This window comes from Glycine max, chromosome 5 (assembly GCF_000004515.6).
Source record: "Glycine max cultivar Williams 82 chromosome 5, Glycine_max_v4.0, whole genome shotgun sequence".
Lineage (NCBI taxonomy): Eukaryota > Viridiplantae > Streptophyta > Magnoliopsida > Fabales > Fabaceae > Glycine > Glycine max.
In genome coordinates, this window is record NC_038241.2 from 14,050,330 (window position 1) to 14,070,861 (window position 20,532).

Below are 20,532 nucleotides of genomic sequence, written 5' to 3' on the forward strand. Positions count from 1 at the left end.
GCAGCTGGCCATCTATGTATTTTTGGGTGGTATCTGGAAATTAGCCTCTGGTAATCGATTACAATTCGTGGGTAATCGATTACAGGGCTTAAAAATGGAGACAGGATGTTAAATGGCCTCTGGTAATCGATTACCAAGGGTGTGTAATCGATTACACAGGGTGATAGGGCACTGGTAATCGATTACCAGTTGTGTGTAATCAATTACACAGTGCTATCTGCCACTGGTAATCGATTACACCATTTAGGTGTAATCGATTACACAGTGTAATTTGTAGATTTCCATGTGCAAAGGCTGAGTAATTCGTGTTGGGCACTGGTAATCGATTACATACTTTGGTAATCGATTACCAAAGAGGAAATTCCTTGAGAGAGACCTTTTGACTATGCGTAGCGGTTATGGGACGCATTGTATTGTTACCTGTAGTTAGATTTCTTGTGAAAGAGTCTACCCTCTTCCTTTTATCTCTTGTAGATCGCGATGGCAGCGCAGTTGATCCATGATCGTGTTGTGATGGAGTGCCTAGAGGGTGTTTGGGAGACCCTCAAAGGCAATGAGAGGTGCCGATTCCGTGGCACAATTCAACTCACTGCTACTTCATTAGTACATCCGGAGGAACCCGCACGCACACTTCAGCAGCCTGTGGAGTGGATACTACCTACACCTACTCCATATCGACTAGTTGAGCCGGTTCAAGTGATAAAGGTGTCATCCTCTTAAGAGGACCCAGAGGAGTTATCTCCTGAACCTGCTGTGGATGACCTTGACTTACCTGAGGATGATGAAGACCCACTCCCTGATGTTGATTCTCCAGAGGATATTATGTCAGCATCTAAGGCAGACTCTACAAAGGAGAGTGGCCCTAGAGGGACAGCGAATAGTGACGACTCTTCATCATAGCAGACGGCTCCTTAGACTAGGCGTACATACTTTTGTGGGTGGGTGTATCTAGTTCAGACTGCTAGGTTTACTCTTTTGATTTTTGGGTGTGTAGACCTATTGTATAGAAATTTTGATGATTGTATATATTGTGGCTAAAGCCACCACAGTTGTTACCTTTGCTCTGGATGTCACTATGTTATTTTGCAAACTCCCATGTTTTGGACAGTTTTAGATGATAAATATAATTATGTTTAATCTTGTTATTTTAAAAGGAAGTGTTAACAAACTTTATTTGAAAAGAGTTTACCAACCGTATCTTATTATTTTTTTCACGTGACGACCTAAAATGATGGCTGGTATATTTTTTTTTTGAAAGAGCAAAATAGTTTAGAGGTTATGAGTGATCAGAAAGAAATGAATCCGAATAGAGTTGTGAACTGGCCATTCAGGACTCTATAGTGATGATTTTCCTTCTGAATTTAATTACCGTGAAATGAATAACAGTGCGAAAAAAAAGAGAGAGAGAAAAGAAAAAGAAAAAAAATTTCCCATGGTTTCTGCTATTTAATTTATTACTATTAAACCAGTCATTATTTAGGGACGCCACACCAGATGCCTATACAATGTACAAACAACCAATACCTTGCCTTTCCAAAAATGGGATACTCAGCCTTGTACCCTGTACAGGAAAATTCCTCTGCCTCCTAGCTACTCCCGGGCTCTTCTTTCAGAAATTGGTTGCATGGAAAAGCCAGTATCTCAAGACCTGAGATCAACCAACAAAACATTCTCAAGTGAGATCAATTTAATAATTTCTTTTAATCCTTCAGTTTAACTAAAAGTATTTGGTCACTCAAAAGGCACAAATTTCGAATCCTTCATGTCTTAATGCACTTATTTTAATACTAAATGCACTTCTTTTGGAGCTTGGCATGTCTACTTTTTGCATATGCACTTGCTTTCAATTATACAAGTAACAAGTTTAACATAAATGTGCAATAATTCTCTGCCATTTCTCTGTTGAAAGATATATTCACATTTAGTGTTTGATTGTGTCTTAAACTGGATTGCTTCCGAAGGATGAGAGATGAGTTCTATATTTATACTGAATGTTTTATGGTCATGAAGCCGACCACAACCTATTTTTGATAAGTAAACGTAGTAGTATGCCTAAATATGTAGTGAAAGATAAGAAGCCGAGGACAAGCTGCTTTTGTCTTTTGTGGGATACGAACGTTGACTACCACGCCCGTGCGTACCATTGGTTCTTCCATTTCGGAAGTTTCTGGATTAAGCAACTGGATTTTTTATTTTTTGAGCTGATGGATCACAATAAAACCTAATATTTGTGTTTTTGGGTTTGTGGAAAATACCCAGGATTTGAGGTGCTGAAGAAGAAGGGATAAAGTGTATGGTATGGGGGCGTGGTGACCGAGGGCACGAAAGGAGGAAACTATTGGCTACAGAAAGTCGTTTCTTTAGCCGGGTTTCTTTCAAAAAATAGTGCAGAGTCTCTGTTTGATGGATTCTCAGGGTTACCCTCCTGGCCTTGTCTTACACCCTCAAGTACTGGGCTTGCCCTGCGCTACCATGAAGGTAACATAAACAAGTTCAAATTTTGCTAGTTTTAGCAATATTAATGGATGCAATGGTGTTATATTGGAAAAAGGGTGTGTTGATTATATTCATATTAAGTATTAACAAAGGGATTGTGACTATGTTACCTTGGTATGATCACTCTTGGGTATGTATGGTAATGCAGGGAATGAGTGTGAATTTTTCATTTTTGCTAAATGTTCTCTAATTTTCACTTGTATATTTTATTTTTATAATGAAAGGAATAGAATTAGACATTCTTATGTTACTTTTAGTAATTCTTATTCATAATTGATCAATCTTTGGAGGAAAGAGGTTGGAGTAAGGGAGGGTTAATATTTCATTTCTTAATATAGGGAATTAAAAAATGTTTAAGTAAATGAATAATGGTGATTTGAAGGTTACAAATAGTCTATCATTTCATTTGTCTGAATTGTAAATTTCTTAAACTAGGAGATGCTCATCTATAATAAAGAAATTCCCCTCCAAAACTCTTCATCTTAACTCACCCTTGGTTTTGACAATGTTAAGAAGTGTATACGAACATGTAATGGATCACAATTAAACTCGTAGTAACATCCTCCATGAAGTAGTACTTGCCCCTCACCCTTAATTTTGAACTCAAGACATGTTTACACAATTGTAATACTTGTAGTATGTTTCATTACTTATGACATTCTGGTTGAGTAGTCTAGGTTATTGTGCATGCATAATTTTTAACTGCTTATATTTTAATTTTCTTTTCAAGACAGGGCTACCAAACATTCTTTCCTTCTCTAGTAGCAAAAGCAGACCTAATCAGATATCAGTCTCGTTGTCTTGAGCCAAGTCCATGTCAGGAGTCAACCAAATCTCAAAATGAATGGTTTGATTATAACAAGTTTGTCAATGTCGACTTCTCAGTTGAAAGGCGCATGCTTATTGATGACCAGAAAACACTTCGTAACCTATATTGCATTTTGAGATTCTATATTTATTTTCTATTATTCAACATAATTAAGAGGGGATATTATAAAACATTTGTACAATAAGTCCCCATAAGCCAGAGTAGATGAGTTCTGGGAGTTTACTGCAAATTGTTGTAGATGCAGTTGAAACTTGATAGCAATATTGTGTGTGGGAAAATAAGTCTATGAGAAATTCCATTATTGGCTAAAAATGAGGTTAATGACCTGAACTCACCCACCACCAAACAGTTTGCAAACTTTTGATTTTAGACTATTAGTGTATAAGTAAGTTTTACTTTATTGAGTATTGTGTGACATTGAGTATTCTACGAAATTGTTTGATTACATAGATAACAGGGACATGGTTTCATGGAATTCGTTGATCTCAGCCTATGCCTAGATTGGGGATATATATGAAGTTTTGTTGCTTCTCAAGACAATGAGGTTACAAGGTTTTGAGGCTAACCCACAGCCTATCACTTGACTACAAGGACTCACAATCAACTTAGTGTTATCCTTGATATGCTCTTCTCGTAAAGGAAACTCTACTTGAGATTTCATTGTCCATTAGCAATATTTTCTTGCTATGTGAATGCCAATTGACACAAGTAATTAATGACACAAAATTTACTCATCCTTTCCATAAATTTGGGGATTGATTCTCCCTAATACTACTAAAATTTTGCTTGGTGAGCAACCTTCCTCTCAAAGAGACTCAATGGCACTTGGGTAAGTACTAGTTTATTAGTTGACATTATAAAACCGCCTGCGGTTTAAGCCTATAAAATTTGGATGGGCCTATGTTGATAGTCCACATATATGACTAAGAATTTGTAGTTAATTTATCCTTCCCATGAATGAGGTTGATTCTCCTAAGTTATTAAAATCCTACTTGGTAGGTAACCTTCTTTAACGAGATCTATTGACGATCAAAAACTAGTTAAGTAGTTATGATAGATAAAATTGCTTGCGGTTTTTTTAGGCTTGTATAGTTTTTTTCTTGATAGATTTTTACTAGCAACCTATCATATCATTGGCGTCCTACCAACAGTATTGACAGTGCCTACTCATTCTACCAGTATTTTGCAGGAAAATAAAATAAAATTTCTTGCTATGATAATTCCTCCTCATCTTCAAGTCTCAAGCATCATCCAACTCATTGCTTCTGATGTTGACATCAAACTTTTAGATTTCCCGCAGCCAAGTTTTCAAATTTCATATGCAAACAAGTAGAAGACCAACCATGTAGTTTTAGAATTCACTGCTCCTATCTATATTAACTAATAAGCACTAACAAGTAACCATAATAAATTAACTGATTAACAAACTCTAAGAGAATTTTACTACTCCAAGTAAATTTTGGAAGGACTATTTGTTTATAGCACATTCAATATTGTCTATATTCATTCTATTCAACTATATGGGGTTTCGTAACATGACCTCTTGCCGAAGAACTCAAGTAACATGCCCCTCTCTGCCATCCCTAGAAGCTGGAATGAGTCACTGCTCATTTCGGCAACAAACATTTCCATGTTTGACATTACAGCAACAGCTTGAAGCCACCACCTCAACCACACTCCTCCAACAATATCAGCAATAATTGAGAAGTACTCGTCAATCCACAACTCCCTATTGAGAGGAACAACACCAGTGGCAACCAAAACAGGGGGAAAATAGCCCAGAACCACTTCCCCAGCAAGAGTACTAATAGAGTCCCAGTAGTTGAGGTCCACCAAACAACAATTTATCTGATTTCAACCCTCAACAATACCAAAGTCCAACCACAAAGAAGCCTAACTCAAATTTTTTTCATCATGCAAAGCCAATGTCTATGTCTACCCCTCAAACAAAGACCAGTACCAATCAAGCCATTCTCTAGTGGGGGTGATTATTATTTTCTAACACAAAAGCAACCTAATAAGTCTACCCCTCAAACAAAGCCCAGTAGCAATCTACCCCTCCAGAAATCACAATTCTCATTCAGACAAGATAACAAACAATCAAACAAAAAAGTTCTAATCATACTCTACTCATACGCGTCTAGAAAAATAAAAATATTTACATAACCATATAACCAAAATTATAAAATAGGCACCTTGGAAGCACAAAGCACCTTTCGAGCACCTTGTTAACAGCAATAGACTGAAAGTCACCACCTTGAGCACCTTGCAACTTGCAAGCACGAACCTCCTTGCAGTGACCACCTGGTCTAGTTAAACTTTTTTATTTTGGTTTTGACTATCTTTTTTATTTTTGGATAGGTTCTTGTGCAAAATGTTGACTGATTGAGAGGTTGTGGTAATGCTGATGTAGTTTCTTTATTTTAGATATGCATACCGTGGAGAAGTATTTCAAATGGATTATGGTGGAACATTTTAAATATCCTTAATGAATGGTCTATTTTTTTATTATGGATTCTCAACACCATATCATCTCTCCTTTCGCCGGTACATCCTCTCTGCCGTGCGCCTCCGGCAGAGGCGATTTCCGACGGCTGTGCCGCCACTTTTATTTTTCCTCCCTCCACAATTTTTTTTCTACGATCCCCTATTTCTCCTCCTTCCTTGACTTGATTTTTCAATTCCAATCAAACAAACGCAATTGCCATTGTTCCCAATGATCTCTCAGACCATAGTGGCTTTGGCTCCTGCAAGTTCTACGGCACCAACCTCCGTCACCGTCGGATCTACATCGACGTTAAGTTTAATGACCATCGTGCCGACCCACCACCTGCTCCTCCCTCAACAAAAACATCGCGGATCTGGATGTCGGTTGAATGAGTAACAGATCTGGATTTCGTCCGCATGTACGATAGATTTGGATCCCGATTATGAGAGCAGCGGATCTGGAATCCAATGGCATACACGGCAGATCTGGATGCCACCGAGGTTCCTCGACCCCCAAACGAAATATCTCTGGATGGCAATTTCTAATTTTTTCTTCTTTCTGGTTTGCTATTTCTTGTCTTTTTGGTTTGTTGGTTTTTTCATTACTTTTACAATTTTTGATATGCTTGTCTTTGACTGATTGTAAATCTCTGTCCATTTTCTTCTTTATTTTCAACCATGAAGGTTGTTGGTTTGAGAGGAGATAGTTAAGAGAAAGAAGAAGAAGAATAAGGAAACAGAAAAAGATAGGAAAAGAAAACTGAGAGAGAAGAAGGGAGAGTCGCTGCCGCCGGAAGTCATCTCCGGCAACGGTGAGCGGTGGCACATCGAAAAACAGAGGTGGTTACCGTTTGTAATTGGCCGGATTGGAGGAAAGAGAAAGAAGAAAAAAGTATGGTGCAACAGGTCCACCATATAAGTGTGTACATGAGATGTATCTCATGGTGAAAAAAAATGGTTCTCGGTAAACCATTTGAAACACTTCACCACGGTAGAAGCCGTCCTGATTTGGGCTTACATTTCAGGATTGAATGGAGATAATTTTAAAACCAAAATTATTTATGAAGGATATGGTCAAGTCTATCGTTTTTCAGTTTTTTTTTTTTGTTCTTATTTTTGCTTTATGAAGAGTTTTATAAAGTGGAAGAAAGTATACTTTAGGTTGATTGACATATAAAATTTTGATTCAGGTATATATATCATGTTTTCTGATTGTTTCTATTTTTTATGTTTATTAATAGTTTAATTTATTCATTTTAATTTTATTTACATTGTTAAGAGGTATTTTAAAAAAAAAATGTTCCGCATCCACTGTGGTTAACGATATAGATGTTAAATATAATATGATTATTGATTTCTTTTATTGATAATATAATGATTATTAAACATAAACATTATTGATAATGAATATAAAAATAAGAAATAAAGATTAGATTAATTTATTGCTGAAAAAAAATTATTAAATTATTTATATATATATATATATATATATATATATATATTATTTTTTATTGATATCATAAATGAATGATGTGTTAAAAACGATTAATGCCAGTAAATGCAATGTAAATACGAAAATTAGTGTGTTAAAAACGTGTAAAGAAATGCAGGTTAATGGTAACTAAAATGTAAAATAGAGCAACAATAGAATAATTTGTTTAAACTTTAAAATAAGCACTTTTTAATAAATAGATACTATTTTCTTCTTAAAATAAACATAAAATTGTTAAAAACAGATTAGACAAACAAAATGAAAAAACATAGAATTACTTATTTTATTAAAATAAATATTTTTTGACAAATAAATTTAAATAAACTCAACCTAAGTGTTTTAAAGTAGACAAGTATGTGAGAGAGAAAAGACAACGAATATGATAATTAAAAAAAAGGAAACGTGCATCGCACATCTCTACAGCTAGTATGATATACATTTTTAAAGTGGATGTTCCACCGAGATTTATCTCGAATGTTTTGAGCGCTAATTATACTTGTACTATGCTTGTAGATGTTTCTAGTTTCTAATGAATTGTCCTTCAAAACAAAAAAGGTTTTATTCCCATTTAGGAAATCAACCTTGTAAAATCACCTAAGAAGTAAAAACCTTCACCAATAATAAATATATATGTCAGCATTCTATTATTTGTTTTTAATGTTTACGAATGTTAGACAAAAGTAATTGAGGTTCTAAAATTACAAGGACTGCCATCTTTTATGATAAATTTCAAGAACTAGATTAAAAAGTTACAATTTTGGAGACCAAAGTGAGGCTTACTACATTATACATTATGTGAAAGAGGGAAATAAATAGAAAAATATTACATCAACACCTATTATAAAAAGAGTAATTCTATTGCATATAAAAGAGTAATTCTAATTTGATATTCTTATTTGAGATATGCGGAAAACGTCCCAAGCAAATAACGCATGTTATACCAGTCAAATGTGAGATCATATTTGATACTCTAGATGTTAAATAATATAATAGATGTTCATGTAACATTTTACAATGTAATAAGTCCACACCTTATAGAAGAGATGAGCGAATGAAAATCACGAAGATCCTCCTAGTTACACAATTCCACCAATTAATTGATGTTTAATGTAGATTTTCACACGCTTAACGATTCCAGATAGAGGGATATATGTATTCTATGCAGAAGTCCCAGATAAGAAAATCCCGTATCCAGTTTCCTAGTTTTTGCTTCTTCTCCTGACATCATTTTAAGTATGTGCTGTAACTAATATAGTCAAAATGAAAACCAATATACTCCATAAATTAAATTACAATAAAAAAATACAAATAACATACTACACGACAAGGGTTACAGTAAATTAAACCAAAAACAGAATTTTTCACAAAACAAACTAGGGTCACTCCTAAAAACCAATCCACTTAAACAGTTGTTTGTTAAGAGGAAATGTAAAAGATGTTTGTCAAAGATTTATGAAAATAACTATTTTTTTGTTGATATGAACAAACTGATAAGCCAATTTTGTATTGTATCTCACTCCTGAAGGAACCATGAAGAGGGGGCTGAAGAAGAGGACCAAAGCAACTATCAAAATCTTCATTCATAGTTCTAAGAGACTTGGGGCCAAGAGTCATTCTGGCATGAGACAGTCTCTATAGACACAACTAATCAAAAGTTTAAGATGCATTAAAATATAATTTGTGCTGAAGTTATTTTAATGTTATCTTGAGTCTTTTAATTGGTTGTGCTTATAGGTTTTATTTGAATAAACTTCTCCATAAACACTTATAAAACAAAAAATTGAAAAGCTAAATGAACCCAACTCCTTCCACAAGTTAAAATCAACTTATGTACCTCAACTTATATAAAAGTCGAAGTGTACGATTTGATTTTAAAGCACAAGTTGATTTTTAACTTGTGATAAAAATTTAATTCATTTTATCTTCTTATTTTCTATAAGCAATTACAGAGAGGTTTATCCAAACAGAATAATAGACACTGTTCTCCTACAAGAATTGCTCCAGCTCTACCTTCCCCTTCCATTGCTAACTGCGGCAGCAGCATCATTATTGGAAACCATTTCCACCTTAGGAGGATCAGAATGCCTTCTTGAAGCAGAAGAAGGAGAGAATGAAAGGCGCTTCCTTGCAAAAACAGAATCACCTCCTTTTTCAGGTGATGGCCTTATGATTTTGGACCTGGCCTTTGCAGAGCTTGTGGGTGCCATGTAACTTGGAATGGCAGGTGAGCTTGCAAGGCTCTCATCATCTCTCACTGAGGACCCTGCAATGCTGTGTCGGCGATAGCGCTCCGACTGAACACTAAACATGCTTCTTGAGCCCTCATCTCCACCCCAGACACTACTACCCTTTGAGCTAGATGGCCTTGCCTTTCCATTAGTAGATGGTGTCTTTGAAGGGGAACTCTGAGGGGCAGGTCTTCTTGGTTTTTGGCCAAAAGGGGAAGGTCTTTTATCTTGGAGAGAGCACAATTTGGTAATTTCCCCTACAGACATGGCACGGCTCGCTGCACTCTTCACAGATGCATGATCATTGTGATCCACCACAGTGCTGTGGCCATCCCTTGGCCGAGTAGCCATCCATCTCTCTAGCCAACTCCACCCCCATTTGGGATTGTTTGGATCCATAAATGTGGGATTTAATGACTTTGAAGAGCCCTTCCATGTTTGCTGTTTCAGAAAGTAATTAGTTATTAGTTATACATAATGAAAAAACAAGACTTTTGTTGATCAAAATTTGTAAGTCAATCAAAAGCATCCAAACAGTTTTATAAACATATACAAGTGCATCTAAAACGATATAACTATTGTCAGTTATCTCTAGCAAAACAAACAACCTAGATCAAATAACTACTTTATAAGATCAGCATGCCAACGAATGTAAGGTGCAATAGCATTCTTATATGAATTGGTTTAATTAAATGGATATCTTTTATCTGGAATTGCAAATAGATCCTTCAGAAATGCATTGATAAGCAGTGTAACTGTATCACGGTAATATTTATTTTCCATAGCATAAGTGTAGAATCACTAGAAAAAATGGTATTTCCATAACTTTTTTTATTAAGCTGATTCATAGTGCACTTTTTTTTTTGAGAAAAAAACTGATAAATCTTACCTAGATTAACTCTATTTTTGTTCTACAATTTTCACACACAAACGTTGTATTGGTATGTTTCTTCGGCTATTTTGTGAATAATTAGTGAACCGATCAACTGCTTTATGTGAGAATGGAATGTGAAAATGGATTCATTTTTGCTAGTCTGAGTTCAGGACTTGTTACTCTCTGATCCACTAAAACCAAAACAGAAACAAAAATAAAGCATAAATGAGGTAGTCTTGCCACCTGATGTGAGAATGAATAGGCCAAAGCTCTCTCTCTTCTCAAAGCAGCTTCTTGCCTGTGCAACAATTTTGCTTCAATTTGCTCCTTTAACTGCGACCTATCATCCCATTCTTCTCCAACCTGTTGTAAAAGTATTTGCCATTTCAATACATATTAAAAGAGAAGCACTCATCATCATATATCATTCATGTGAAGCTCTTATTTTCAGATGGAAAATTACACATTCCTATCCAAAAAAGGATCACTGAACAAGTCAATGGCAGAAGTAAATTAAAAACTCCACTAAAGCATGCTTTTCCTGAGAAATTTCTCCTACAATCACCTGCCAATTATTAGATAATCAGCATATTTACATCTAAATTAACCCAAGAAAGCATTAAGCTTAGTTCATTTAAGAAAATTGCATTCACGAATTTTGAGCAATAAAACAAAGGCCTTCTGTAGAGCACATCAATCACACTGATTCATAACATACACTGCTTCATAAGTCATAACAGAAGAGGAAAATATGCACAGAATGCTTACAGCAGCTCGCAACTTCTCGAGTTCTTTTTCATGTTTCTGCGGTAGTTGGTGCTGAAGAGCTTGGTTCTCTTCAGACATTCTAATTCTGCTTTCACGAATCTGAGATTGTAATCTTGCTAGAGTTTGCATGCTTCGTAGGGTGCTAGCAGCTTGCCGTTTAACAGACTGCCCTTGTAATGTTTTCAACCTCACCAAACCTCTCAACGCACGCAATGCTCTTCTTGCCTATAAGTCTCAAAACAATAACCATTCATTATATATGCAACATAAAGCAACTCTAGTTTAGACACAAATTCTATCCATAGTGAAATAAACTGTTTCTCGAATAGTTATACACCTTTGAATATAATTATTATAGAATGCATCTTGACATCCTATCAACAAAAAAACTTCGGTTGATATCCATGCAATTAAATCAAGAGGTACAAAAGGAAAATGAAACAAATTAACATCATCTGGAAATGAATACAACAAATTTAAAATTTCTCCAAATCTATGGAGCATTCTCTTCATGGAAAATCCTGCAGAGCCTGTTACTACTTTTAGCATAATGTAACCATAATACTGCATTATTTGGCATAATTGAAATTATTGAAATCCTCAATTTCCCTCCTCTTTTTCTTCTGTAATTACTATTAAACACATCATTACCATTTTACTGTATTATTAGGTACAACTTCTTGTAATGTAGACAGCTGAATAGAGTACACTATGGATGACCTGTTTCGGTGAACCTCTCATTAAGTACTTATTTATAGGAGAAGAAAAAAGATAAAATGAATAAGTTTCTCCCATAAGTTAAAACAAATTTACGTACTTCAATTTTCATAGAAATTCTTCCACTGAACTTCAAAAAAATGATGTATAAATTAATTTTAACTTACGAAAGAAGCTTAATTCATTTTATTTCTTAATTTCTTCTATTATAAGTACTTATTGAAAAGTTTACAAGAGAAAATCGATATGCTTCTATTTCTCCAGCTGTCTCTATCATATCAACAACATTAGCTTAATCAATAAAAACTGTGAAGAAGAGATTCATGCTCTCTTTTGCTATGAAAAGAAAGGACATTCATGTTGCAAATTTGTAAACTGCCAGCATCAACTACCTTCTAACATGGGATGAACAAACTTTGTCCAAAAGAGGGGTGAGATTTCTTTCTTTTTAAATTTAATTGGTAGCTTGTGACTGCATGGTTCTAAATTACGGTTTTAGTCACAGTTGCAGTTTCGTTATAATTCTTGGTATTATGGGAGTTACAGGGAAATGCGGCTGATGTAGACGCAATTGCAGTCATGATGCGGTTGCAACAAGTCCAAAATCCTTTACATTGCGGTCGCAATTGCAGATGTGGACCGCAATATAGAACCATTCGTGACTTTGTCTATACACCAAAGTCCAAATAAAAAGGAAAAGAAGTAAGTCAATACCATATATCCACGAAATGCGGTCTGAATCTTGATGACTGCAATTTCTTCCTTAGTCTTTCCAGTATAATGTGGCATACTTGTCAGACGAACAACCTTGGCAGCTGCCTGAGCAGCAGCAACAGCAGCCTCTGCAGCAATAGCAGTGGCAAATGCCAAAGAAGCAGCATGCTTGCTCTGTTCCTTCTCTGCCTCAATTAATTTAACATCTTCTATTGGAGGAAGAGCAACTGCTGCTTCCCCATCCTTGCCACTGCTTGCTTTCTTTGACTGGTGGCTTTTCTGTTTTTTCTTTTAAGGCACAAAAATTAAAAGGGTTGTTTGAGTTAGAGACTGGTCATGAAAATCAAATAAAAACAAACAAATTTCTTTTGGAGAAATACTAGCAACACACTTTTGAACACACTTTAATCCTAAAATTTATTGAAAATAAAAAATTGTGGGTCTCGCTTCTTATTTAAGAACCTTCAATTGTGTGATTTTATAGTTTCCAACAAAATTTAGAGAAATTCTATAGTACTCTTGGAAAGTAAGGATTTTGGTACTTTTATTTGGAAGCACTCTTTCTCCCTTTCTCTATTTGTTTGCTCAAACTCATTTCAACTATTTGCCCAAAAAACAACTGTACCAAAACCTTTAGATTTCTGTTGATACAATATAAGAAAAGTGTGTTAAAGAATGTGTTGCTATTAATGCTGATTCTTTTTCCTTGTTCAATGCACATAATAATTAAATTAAACCTTATCTTTTTTGGAATCTGAACTGAAAACTTTCTTCACTGCAGAAAACCAACTCCCTTTTTTCCCCATTTGCAATTCCTGTTTCTTTGAGACAAAGGAAAGGCAAATCAGATTAATATCAACCCAAACACATCCGTGGAAGGGAAAATAAGATGAACAAACTGAAATAAAAAAAAAAGTAATTAAATTCAACAAGGTTAGAAACCTCATGTTTCTATTAATGTGCTTTGAATTTGAAGCAAACTGTTAAAGAAAACATAATTCATGCATAGAATGGGGGAAAGGAAACTGCCACGAAAACGTCAACAGAGACTCAAAACCGCAAAAGCACTGAAAACAGATCTATGACTAACGTGTATGATTAAAAAAATAATCAGTAATAACTGAAAAGAACAAGAAACTGAAAGTAAATAGCAAAAACGCCACCCAACAAAAAAAGTAAAAGACTTTCATCAAGTTTGTTAAGGTGATGAGTGAGAACAAATGGATAAGAATTCGTTTCTAAATCTCCATCTTCAAAAAAATGCCTTAAAGAAAACTACAACAAAAAAATGTAAATTTGGTATGTTGTGATCAAATGAAGAAGAACCAAGATATGATGATTTGAAAAACCATTAAACCCATGTCATAATTTCCAACTTTGAAAGAGAAATACTACAAAAGAAGAATGCAAATTTAGTATGCAATGGACAAATGGAGAAGAGCCCATATAGTACAATCCAAAAAGGAGAAAGAAAAGGAAACTATGAAACCCAGTACAAAACTTCCAGTTTTGAAGGCCAAAAAACAATAAAAATGGACAAAATTGCATGAGAATGAGGACCCAAATGAAGTGAAAAAAACATTCCAAGACCTTTGCATGAGAATCCCAGAATCCTGCAAATCAAATTCAAAGGTACACTTTACTTGGTGTGGCAGACACGTTGAGGCCCACAACAAGAGAAGAAGAGAGATGCAGAGGGACCAGATCTTGTTGTGGTAAATAATTGCCTTGAAGGAGGAAACTTCAACTACCGGAAATGTAACATAACAATATCCACATGCTAACTGGGTCCCAGTTCTGTTGTGTTTGCAGATTTTAACGTTAAATAACAGACAAACTAAACAAAACAAAACAAGAACACCAGTTAGACAAAAAGTAGCACAAATTGTAATGAAAGAAAGAAATGCAGGTAATAGATTTCTTTAGAGTTTGACAGAAATGTACTTCATGTGTAAATACATTATACATTACTCACAAACCAACTTTTTAGACTTTTGAATTTGGGTACAGTTAGCGATTAAGCGTTAGTTCTTTTTTATTAAATATATTGTTTTTTCATGTTTGCTCATTTTCATTTTTTTCCATAAATTCATTTTATTTTTAATTTTAGTAGCTGAAGTTGGTGGTTTTTTAAATTTTTGTTTCTATAAGTCTTTTTATTTTTTTTTATTTTTAGTCCTTGTAAGTTGTATTCTTTCAATTTTTAGTTCTTTTTAAAATTTTAAATTTTTTTATTTATAATTCTCATGAGTTGATGCTTATAGGGATTAAAATTTAAAAAATGATATAAACTTACCTGGGCTATAAATAAATAAAATATCTTACAAGGAAGAAAAATAAAAAAGCGTAAACTTATGAGGATTAAAAATAAACATTACAGGAACCAAGATTAAAAAAATACAAATTTACAAGAAGCAAAAACATATTTAAGTCTTTTTTTTTTTAATTTGGAGATGAAAATAAAAATACAAATTATCTTTTTTGTTAAATTGTTGAACCCTAGTTATGCAAGCTTTGATTGAATAATTTATTCGATACTATATTATGGTTAGTTTTCTGTCTCGTTTAGATATCCTCATAAATATAAGTGCGAAAATAATCTTAAGATTAAAAATGATTTTTTTGTTATATTTAATGTGACACCATCTAATCCAACATGCATGTAAATGAAAAAAAATATATATATAAAATGTGAAATCTAATTAAACCATTTTTATTCAATAAAATCATAAGTAAATTCACGTGGATAAAAGGTCCACATTCGTTTCACTGTTATCAAATAAAACTTCTCATAAATATTTTTAGCTCAAAACAAGGTGGTTCAAGTTTACAAAAAAAACTCAAGTTAAGCAGCAAAATAAAATAAAATAAAATAACATGTTCTGAACATCATGCAATTAAAACAAAAAACCCATGATGTAGCTCCATTGGAGTTTGTAGGCCTTGGATCTTCTTCATCAATGGAGTCCTTTGCTTCTTGAATTTTAATGGCAATGGAATAGAGAAGAAGAAGAGTTGAGAGGATACGCCACTTCAAGGAGAAGATGAGTCAAGAAGAAGTTCACCACCAAAAGAAGCCATGGATAAGAGCTTGAAGGTAGGAGAAGATGAATGGAGGGAGAATGAGACAAGGAGCACGAAATTTTTGTCCCAAATGAGGTCTGAACTTTGAAGTGTAATTCTCAAATAATAAAGTTTAAATAATGCACACACATGGCCTCTATTTATAGCCTAAGTGTCACACAAAATTGGAGGGAAATTTGAATTTCTATTCAAATTTCACTTAAATTTGAAATTGAATTTGTGGAGCCAAATTGTGGAGCCAAAATTTCACTAATTATGATTAGTGAATTTTAGCCATGGTTCAACCCACTAATACAAGATCAAGTCCAAGATTCTCCACTAAGTGTGCTTAGGTGTCATGAGCCATGTAAAGCATGAAGGACATGCACAAAGTGTGACTATATGATGTGGCAATGGGGTGTAGCAAGCAAATGTTTACCTCCCCCTCTAAAATTTAATTGTATTGGGCTTCTCCCAATTCAATTAAATTTTTTTTCCAACACACACATCAAATATTCACTTAATGCATGTGAAATTACAAAACTACCCCTAATACAAAAACTAGTCTAGGTGCCCTAAAATACAAGGGTTGAAAAATCCTACATTTCTAGGGTATCCTACCAACATTATGGAGCCCTAAATACAAGGCCCAAAAATAATGAAACCTTAATCTAATATGTACAAAGATAAGTGGGCTCATACTTCATGGATCCGAAATGTACCCTAAGGCTTATGAGAACCCTAGGGTCTTCTCTTGCATCTCTGGCCCAATCTTCTTAGAGTCTTCTATCCAATGCCCTTGGGGGGTAGGATTGCATCATTCCCTCCCCCTTGAAAAGGATTTGATCTCAAATCCCGAGATTCTTGAAACTCTGGGCTTCTTCCCTCCACACTTGTGAAAAGAATAAAAACATATATATTAGTGGTGTTTGGTATGTTGGAGTAAGGTAAGGTCTGAAAACCCATTTCCTGGGCATCGTCCCATGAGGGAACATGGTTCCTCACCAACTCAATGAGTGGTGCTACAAGTATAGAAAAATATGGGACAAACCTTTTGTAAAAGTTTGTTAAGTCATGGAAGCCCTAAATTTTCCTTATACTTGGTGGAGTGGGCCACTTAGGAATGACCTTTATTCTTTTATGGTTCATGGGAACCCCTTGATCACCATTTAAAAAATTAAGGAAAGTCATGCAATGAAACGTACATTTTTTTATATTTCCATGTTGATTACTCCTACCAAAAAGTATGACAAACCTAAGGTGTCCTATATGAGCACCTAGGTTTGTATTGAAACAAAAAATAAGAACAAACCTACCTAATGAATCCATATGTATGTGAATCATGAAGATGTTGGATGCATGGATGATTTTACAAAAGAGGGTTGCACCACTCAACACATTCATCATACCACCTATCATAGGGATTTGGTGCCTCATAATACCTATTTTGGGCACCAACAAAGCTCAAGAATTTAAGCTCTTACGAATCAAACCCTCATCCAACAACTCCTTTAGTTGAGGTATAATCTCAAGCCCAAGAGGTGTGGTAGTGCTAACAAGTGTCCTTTTACAAAGGAGAAGATGTGGAGGTTGTCTAAGAGGGGAAGTTTCTTTAATGTTTGTATTTATTGCAAAATTAATTTCCTTCTTAGCAAACCTCTTGGAGGAGACACTTACCTCCTTACACTCCTCCTTAACCATTAAAGGTTGGCCTTCTTCTTGGGGTAGATTTCTTCATTAGATTCTTCCCCTTATGCTTCTTCACTTTCACTAGAGGAAGGTGAAGTAGTAGCCTCATCTTGGCTACTATAAATGTCTTGGCCCCTCATAATCATGGTTTTCTTGGTGGGGCATTAAGAAGTAACGTGTCTTCTTTCAAGACATTTAAAGCACTTTATAGAGCTAGTCTTTTCTTGCATACTAGTCTTAGGGGGTTGTTTTTCTATTGTCTTTCCCTTATCATCTTTGGCCCTAAGATGCCTTGACCTTGGTCTTTCTTTAGATAAGAGTGAGGGCACTAAGATTTTGAAGTAGACTTCCTTTTAAGTTGTTGCTCTACCCTTATTTTCCAATCTAAGTAAGCCTCTACATTGTCCTTCCCATGGAAGTACGAGAGGTTAATGTTAGCCTCTTGAGGCTTTCTTTCCTTTTCTCTCCTATGGGAGTGAGGTCTAAGATGTGACCTATGCCTTCCTTCAAAATAGTCACGAAGTTCTTCACTTAGGCTCTTGCAAGGGACATGACTACTATAGGAGACATGTTTTTCTTTTCTTAATTCTTATAGTATTTTCCTTCTTTCTTCTTCCCTTATTTGTTCCCTCTCACCTTGATTTATTCCTACCCTCTCTTTTCCTTTTTCTTTTCTTTCTAGTTTTTCTTTCATAACTTGAGGGAACTTAACTCATCTAAGATTCTAGATAGAGGGTCCTTATGACTAGTACCCTCACCATTAACACTAGATGAATGATGACTCATGTTGGTTCCTAAGTTGTGGTTCTTTCTTGTTGGGGGTTTGCAAAAAGTAAAAGCTAGGGTTCAAAAGAACTCAAGATAAGCGTGATAAGCAAGAAATTAAAGTGCAAGAAATGTAAACTTGGCGAATCCTAAGAGTGTTTGGATGATCTCATTTAAGGTTCCCCACAAAACACTCACTATCCTAAGGAAAAATTGCCTAAAATTATTACACACAAATGGAAGTAGGGTGACCTATTCAAGGCTCCCAACTTACTTCCAATGAAAGGCATTTTTGTTACAAAATTTGAAAGCAAAGCAAATTGCCAATTACAAAATTACAAAAAAAGTTCTCAACTTTGGTGGCTATTCTCTCTTTGGTGTTTCACTCAATTTGTAGTGTTTCTTAGTCCAATAGCTCTTAAGGTGGTTGGCCCCTTGCTTCTTGACTCAAATTCTTCAAGGGATTGCACCAATCCTCCTTTCCAATTCCCTATATGGCAACTCACAAACAAGGAAACAAAGAGACAAGCAATAACCAAAGGCCAAAAAATGAAATGAAAGTTAAACCAATAAAGTTTTAACAAGACAAATTTTCAAGGATTATTCAACAATTAAAGTAATAAAAAGCATACAAAAGCAAGCTAGGGCTCAAAGAGAAACCTAGAATGACTCTAGAGTAGAGTAAAAAAAACAAAAAAAATAAGACTCAAGAAACCTCTAGTTTTGGCACTTGTTTTCACACTAATTTTCAATTGAAATTTCAGAACTAAGATTGGTGTAAAATAGGCACCAATTATAGAATAAATTTCGAGCCAAAACAACAAGCATACTTCCCTTTCACTTTTTTTTCCTGGACACTAATTTTTCCTGCCAACTTGTGTGATTTTTCGTATTTTTTCATTTTATCCAAATCAGTTGATTCTTTTTTTTTTCTAATTTTGGCCCAGATGTCTAGAAAATTCAGTAAAAATTTCAGCTCATAATTTGCAGTAACCAATTCCCAGTAATTTATACAAGTTCGTATGTTCAAGCTGCTAACACCAGCGATTTCAACCTAGAATGATTCCTGCTGCTGAAGTAAAGGTCTTAGTGGTTTAAATTCTTTTCCTCCATCAATTTGAATAGATTAAAGCGGTGTTTGAAACTGTTTTTCTGCCATAGCTTTAAAAAGCTGAAAATTGTTAGAAACATCAAATTTATGATTAAGCAGATAAATCTAGGTGAATCTGGAATAGGCATCAACACAAGTTAGGAAATATAAGAATCCATAAGATGACTCTACTGAAGAGGGCCCCCAAACATCAAAGAATACTAATTCAAGAGGTGCAGTATAAACAGTGGAAGAGGGAGAAGAGGGTAGTTTGTGAGATTTGGCTATAGAGCAAGAATTACAAAAATCCCTGTTAGTTTTATTGATAAAGGGTATATTACATTTATTTAGTACAATTTCTAGTGCATCCTTGTTAGGATGGCCTAGTCTTTGATGCCAAAGTTTAAAAGAACTAGATACAACAGTATTATGAATTTCTTATGGACTAAGGAGACTGTTGTGGACATTAGCAGAGGAGTGTGTGTTGTTGTTATGAGAAGTGGTTCTTGCAAGTGAAGGGTAAAGCTTGTATAAGCCATCTTCTCCAAGAGCTCCTTGAAGAAAAACTTTATGTGAATCCTGAGATTTAACACAGCAATAGAAAGGATGAAACTCAAAGAAACAATTATTATCTCGAGTGAATTTACTAACACTAAGTAAATTTTTGGTAAGGGAGGGAACTAGCAATAAATTTTTAAGGGAAAGAGTAGTGTTTAGAAAATAGGGGGACCTAAACAGATTTGAGCCTACGGAAGAGATTCTTGTACCTGTGCCATTAGCCATTAGGATATGTTCATTTCTTGCAGCTGTACTGCTCTGAAGGAGATTATATGGATCATTGGTTGCATGGTGTGAAGCACCTGAATTTGGAAACTAAGCCTGGGAAATGTTAGCAGTAGGTGGAATTTGTTGCTACTGGAGGGTGGTGCCATCATTGGGTGGGATAGTGGGTTGATAACCAAAAGGAGGCGCTGGGTTCTGAAAGTGTGGACTAGGTAAGTATGGCATCCAGGGAGTGGGAGTAGTGCCATTAGCAAAGTGTGGTTGCTGCATGTTGCCAAAAAATTGTGGAGCACCAAGGTTGGGTGGTGCAAAACTGTGTTGAAGCTGAAAACCGTACAGACCAATCTGAGAGAAGGATGGTCCAAAGAAAGAGTATGGGGATCCAAAGTTGCCAAGCGGAGCCACAGCAAACCTGTGGTAACACATAGAGGCTTCATGGCCACGTTTTTTGCAGATCTGACAGTGGACTTGTCCATCGTGACCTTGTGCGCCATGGTCGCGATTCTATCCACGACCATAGCCACCGCCGTTCGCCGG

The 20,532-nt window shown here is 35.2% G+C and overlaps 1 protein-coding gene and 2 long non-coding RNA genes across 6 annotated transcripts in view; 1 reads left to right on the top strand and 2 right to left on the bottom strand.

Moving 5' to 3' along the window:
- The window catches only part of LOC121174883 (uncharacterized), a 29,862-nt gene extending 24,102 nt beyond the window's left edge, over positions 1–5,760 (bottom strand). The window contains exons 1-2 of the long non-coding RNA XR_005891443.1: positions 5,521–5,760; positions 1,525–1,648 (exon numbers count right to left, since the gene is read on the bottom strand). This is a non-coding gene — a long non-coding RNA (uncharacterized lncRNA). The remainder of the gene's footprint in view (positions 1–1,524; positions 1,649–5,520) is intronic.
- LOC121174882 (uncharacterized) lies at positions 4,993–6,991 on the top strand. Its single transcript, XR_005891442.1, has 2 exons — positions 4,993–5,632; positions 5,753–6,991. It is a non-coding gene; the product is annotated as an uncharacterized lncRNA (long non-coding RNA).
- A 2,182-nt stretch (positions 6,992–9,173) lies between these two features.
- Positions 9,174–14,505, bottom strand: LOC100780294 (protein IQ-DOMAIN 1). Of its 4 annotated transcripts, none has more exons than XM_006579764.4 (6): positions 14,196–14,505; positions 13,343–13,426; positions 12,606–12,893; positions 11,175–11,399; positions 10,650–10,769; positions 9,174–9,973 (listed from the first exon to the last, which is right to left on the bottom strand). In XM_006579764.4, the coding sequence occupies exons 2-6, from the start codon at positions 13,409–13,411 to the stop codon at positions 9,311–9,313; spliced, it is 1,365 nt and encodes a 454-aa protein (XP_006579827.1). In that variant the 5' UTR covers positions 13,412–13,426; positions 14,196–14,505; the 3' UTR covers positions 9,174–9,310. The 4 variants fall into 4 exon arrangements, with proteins under 4 accessions (XP_006579827.1, XP_006579826.1, XP_025984195.1 ...); XM_006579763.4 differs by having other exon boundaries at positions 13,343–13,420; positions 14,196–14,504; XM_026128410.2 differs by lacking the exon at positions 14,196–14,505 and adding an exon at positions 13,548–14,189.
- Positions 14,506–20,532: the final 6,027 nt, after the last annotated feature.

Coding starts and splice junctions, on each gene's coding strand:
- LOC100780294 (XM_014775560.3), bottom strand. CDS start 13,552: ATGAGGTTTCTAACCTTGTTGAATTTAATTACTTTTTTTTTTATTTCA. Junction 11,400..12,605: donor CCGCATTTCGTGGATATATG/GTATTGACTTAC, acceptor TGAGACTTATAG/GCAAGAAGAGCATTGCGTGC. Junction 10,770..11,174: donor TCGAGAAGTTGCGAGCTGCT/GTAAGCATTCTG, acceptor CTTTTACAACAG/GTTGGAGAAGAATGGGATGA.